The 4090-nt window shown below is 41.5% G+C and overlaps 1 protein-coding gene across 1 annotated transcript; it reads left to right on the forward strand.

The window, feature by feature from the left end:
• Positions 1-936: 936 nt before the first annotated feature.
• Positions 937-3572, forward strand: xbp1 (X-box binding protein 1). The gene is given in 6 exon segments (XM_014335691.2): positions 937-1298; positions 1808-1904; positions 2082-2198; positions 2300-2356; positions 2359-2466; positions 2562-3572. Coding segments are annotated over 6 exon segments (1179 nt in total). The 5' UTR covers positions 937-1074; the 3' UTR covers positions 3138-3572.
• Positions 3573-4090: the final 518 nt, after the last annotated feature.

A 4090-nucleotide genomic window follows, 5' to 3' on the forward strand; every position in this document is an offset into this window, starting at 1 on the left:
TCAGAAATTTTACTGTGGTTGAACGCAGGTAGACAAAGTCTACCAGGTTATAAGCTACGCCTGGTCCTATAAATTATTATCTTTCACTGCTGCCTCATCCGTTAACACCTCTTGTTTTGTTTTGTTTTCAAAAAGCGTTGGCTTTTTGGCACTGGATCAAGATTTATGTTGCCTGACTAATTCAGTTTTAAATTCTGCAAGACATCACATGCAGGTAATAAAATATAGCTAAAAAAATACTGTTTAAATTAATTTCGAAAAGATATACAAATGTCTGTTGACAGGAACTATTTCACAGACAAAATAATAAGCTAATCAGTCCACCAGTCCAGGAAAAAGGAAATGTATTTCAGGGAAGGCCTTGTAAAGCCTGTTGCTTCATTAGAATCCTTTAGAAAAGAAAAGAATGAGGAAACTTTTCTATCCAGCACAATTTACCCAGATAGCTGGAAGGTAAAATAAATGTTTAATTAAAAAAAAAAGAAACGAATTGAGGTAAAAAAAAAAAAAAAAAAGGTGAAGTTAGCATAAAGGCATTTTGCCTTTCAGACCAATATAGTAGCTGGTAACTTTTAGACTTTGCTGAACAGAAAGCTTGTAAATGCTGCACACACAATGGAAAAAAGGCTGGGTCCATCTATGCCAAAATAAGCCTTGGAGATCCACGAGTGAGGCTAGTTAATAAATATATTAATGTGGACTTGATAAAAAGTCCCATGCAAGCAGGCAAAAATAACGGACTGGAAAATTTAGACTTTATGTGACAATAAGGCTTGACTGGAAATTACAGGGAACTCGATTTTACTTTACAAACAGAGTGAAACACTTTATGTGCAAACTTACATCAGCATTGCCACCAATCACAAGCTTCAAGCTGATTGCGTCAGAGCAGCTGAAAGCCTATCGGGTTTCACCACGATGGTAGAAAAGATCGCAGACACAGCCCATTTTCTTTAGGCATTTGAGAATTGTCGGGGATCGGGTCAACAGGGAAACCTAAAGGTTTCTACTGACTTTAATACGGACACCCGGTAATTTCTGAGTTCAGACAGCAACACAACAGGATACATCAACATGGTGGTTGTAACAGCTGGGGCTGGAGGAGCCCACAAAGTCCTTCTCATATCAGGGAAGCAATCCGGCTCACAGACGGCCCTCAGCCGGCCCATCTCTGTCGTTTTACCGTCAACGGCCAGCCAAGTGTCGTCGGATTCAGACTCCAACACTTCTGCAGGGCCGCCGGTGCGAAAAAGACAGAGACTCACACATTTGAGTCCTGAAGAGAAAGCGCTTCGCAGGTTTGTTCAAAAATAAACCCTTATCTATAATTATATCTGTGTGTAATTACTTATTTCTAAAGCGTAAATGGGGCCATTGTTCAAGAAATTAATACAGAGACACACCCAAAGATATCGATCCCCTAGCAAGACAATAGGTGCTATGTTTACGGTTTAGTTCAAATGCCAAGAAAATATAAATGCAAGCTCAAATGCTGTGTGACTATAGCGGTGTAAATAGGTTATCTCCGCACTATAACAACTGTCATGTGAAGCTGTTAAATATCATAAACGTTATCGTATCTGCGCTGCACTTTAAGCTAGCTGGTCAAAAGTATGTGAGGGATTTAAATGTTGGTGGACCCGCCCGGCTCTGCTGTTACAGAGCAGGACATTGATATCATGCTTTGCCTGCGTGGCAGGAACATGGCCGGTGATTGCGCAGTACTGTGAACTCAAAGTCATGTCAGAGGGCTTAGTCAGCATCGTGGAAACTAATTTTCCCCCCACTCCTTCCTTTTTTTTTCCAGGAAACTCAAGAACAGAGTGGCAGCTCAGACAGCCAGAGACAGAAAAAAGGCAAAAATGGGGGAGCTGGAGCAACAAGTCCTAGAGTTGGAGCTGGAGGTATACACTGTTACACATTATAGCCATAGCATTAATTTGTAATTGCATGTCTTAGTATGAAGAAATGCAAAGCAATTTTTTTTTTTTTACCGTTTGTGCCATTTCATGTGATACTTCACACTTTAGTTCCTGAAACTGTTGCAGGTTTCATTCACAGACATCTGTTTCCTCCTGCAGAATCAGAAACTTCACATTGAAAACAGGCTACTCCGGGAAAAAACAAATGGCCTGCTCACAGAAAATGAGGAACTGAGACAAAGACTTGGATTGGACACTCTTGACTCAAAAGAGAAGGTAAAAAAAGAATGGAGAGCTGAGAGGGGAAGTGGTGTGGACTGGATTGCAGGGATTGGAAAAGTGTATTAATTCTTTTTAAATCTTTTTTTCCCTCAAAGGTTCAGGTTATGTTGTCCACCGGGAACGATGCAGATTTGGGGATCGGGTCTTCTGAGTCCGCAGCACTCAGGCTATGTGTGCCTCCGCAGCAGGTGCAGGCCCAGCAGTCCCTAAATCTGAAGACTTCCCAATGGATACAGATAGTCCTGACTCTTCAGACAATGAGGTGAGTCCCTGCTAAAGTGTGGGTCTTAAGATTTCCACCAAAGCTCCACAACAATTCAGAACGAATACTTATACCCCCTTTCTTTCTCTCCCTAGTCTGATTTGCTGCTGGGCATTCTGGACATCCTTGACCCAGAGTTATTTCTCAAGTCTTGTGAACCAGACTGCCAGGAGCCGCAGGTCCTGTTGCTCGGAGGGGGTGAGCCAGTACCTACCACCCCATCTCCAACTATGGGGCCCACATCAGTTAAGCTGGAGACCCTTAATGAACTGATTCACTTTGACCACATCTATACAAAGCCCGTGGAGGAAGTGAGTAGTGGGCAGCACACCGACTTGGAGAGCGGCACAAATGAGAAGAATGACGAGGTAGCCTTCCCCGTTACTGAGGTCATGGTGGAGGAGGAGACCATCTGCGTCAAAGATGAACCACAGGAAGTGGTCATCCCTGCATGTAATAGTCAGAGTCAGGCAGTTGAGCTTTTCTCTGGACCCTCCTCTCCTGCCCTCAACAGTCTGGAGAAAGAAGCCTGTCTGGCGGACACCTACAGCGACTCCGGATATGAAGGTTCCCCTTCCCCTTTCAGCGACATGTCGTCCCCCCTGTGTGCAGAGAGTGCCTGGGATGACATGTTTGCTAATGAACTATTCCCCCAGCTTATCAGTGTCTGAATCAATCCCTCTACCCAATAATACAGATGTATTTCCATAATGTATATACACATGTAAGAGTTAATGTGTAGCCTAATAAAATACAGAAGCACCCTATTTCTCATTAACAGAACATCTGAACAGGATAATATTCAGTCTCCTTTTATTACAGCCGGTCTGTATCCATCTGTGATAGATGGAGTTCTAAATAGTTTATATTAGCATGACCTAATTTTGCATATGATTTAATAGTTCACTGGTAGGTGAATCCATTATTTCTGTAATAATAACATTTTAAGGGGGAAATGGAACCGATCATTTAAATATAAATTATTTATCTGTTCTGCTTTGGAGTCGTATGTATGCTTGTTTAAAAAAAAAAAAAACGTCTTCTTATTATTTTTGACTGCTCTCCTTGTAGTGTAATTGCCGCATTAAAAAACTTTTTGCATCGCATCTTGTCTCTGTATTGTGCCATTTTATGAAATTTCTATTTTTTGCAGGATGCTAATACTCACATTTTGTCTTATTCTCCACCCGCTGTGCTGGGGACCAAATTAAACTTTCAGTCTTTCATCACGTTATCTATATACTAGTTTAATAGACTTTTTGCAGATGAGGCATGAGTCACATTTGAAGAGCTGATGGGAGTCAACATGAGAAATCTAACTCTTCCATACCTAGCTTTTATGATTTCTACATGAAACTTTACACAGGTTTTCCTCCATTAGGTTTACACATAATCAAGAAGAAAAGAAGGCAAGATGTAAGATTGAAGAAGCATAAACTTGTGCTTTTTAAAAAAAAAAAAAAATTTTTTTGGCCTTTTTTCAGCTTTTTTAGATGGATACGGGAAAGAGAGGGGAAGACAGGCAGCAGAGGCCCGCAGGTCGGACTCGAACCCGGGCCAGCCGCTCTCAGCCATGCAGCATATGGTCGCCTGCTGAAATTTAACAAATAGTTGAGGCAATTTA

This window comes from Haplochromis burtoni, unplaced genomic scaffold (assembly GCF_018398535.1).
Source record: "Haplochromis burtoni strain Fernald_Lab_line unplaced genomic scaffold, NCSU_Asbu1 Contig_111, whole genome shotgun sequence".
Classification (NCBI taxonomy): domain Eukaryota; kingdom Metazoa; phylum Chordata; class Actinopteri; order Cichliformes; family Cichlidae; genus Haplochromis; species Haplochromis burtoni.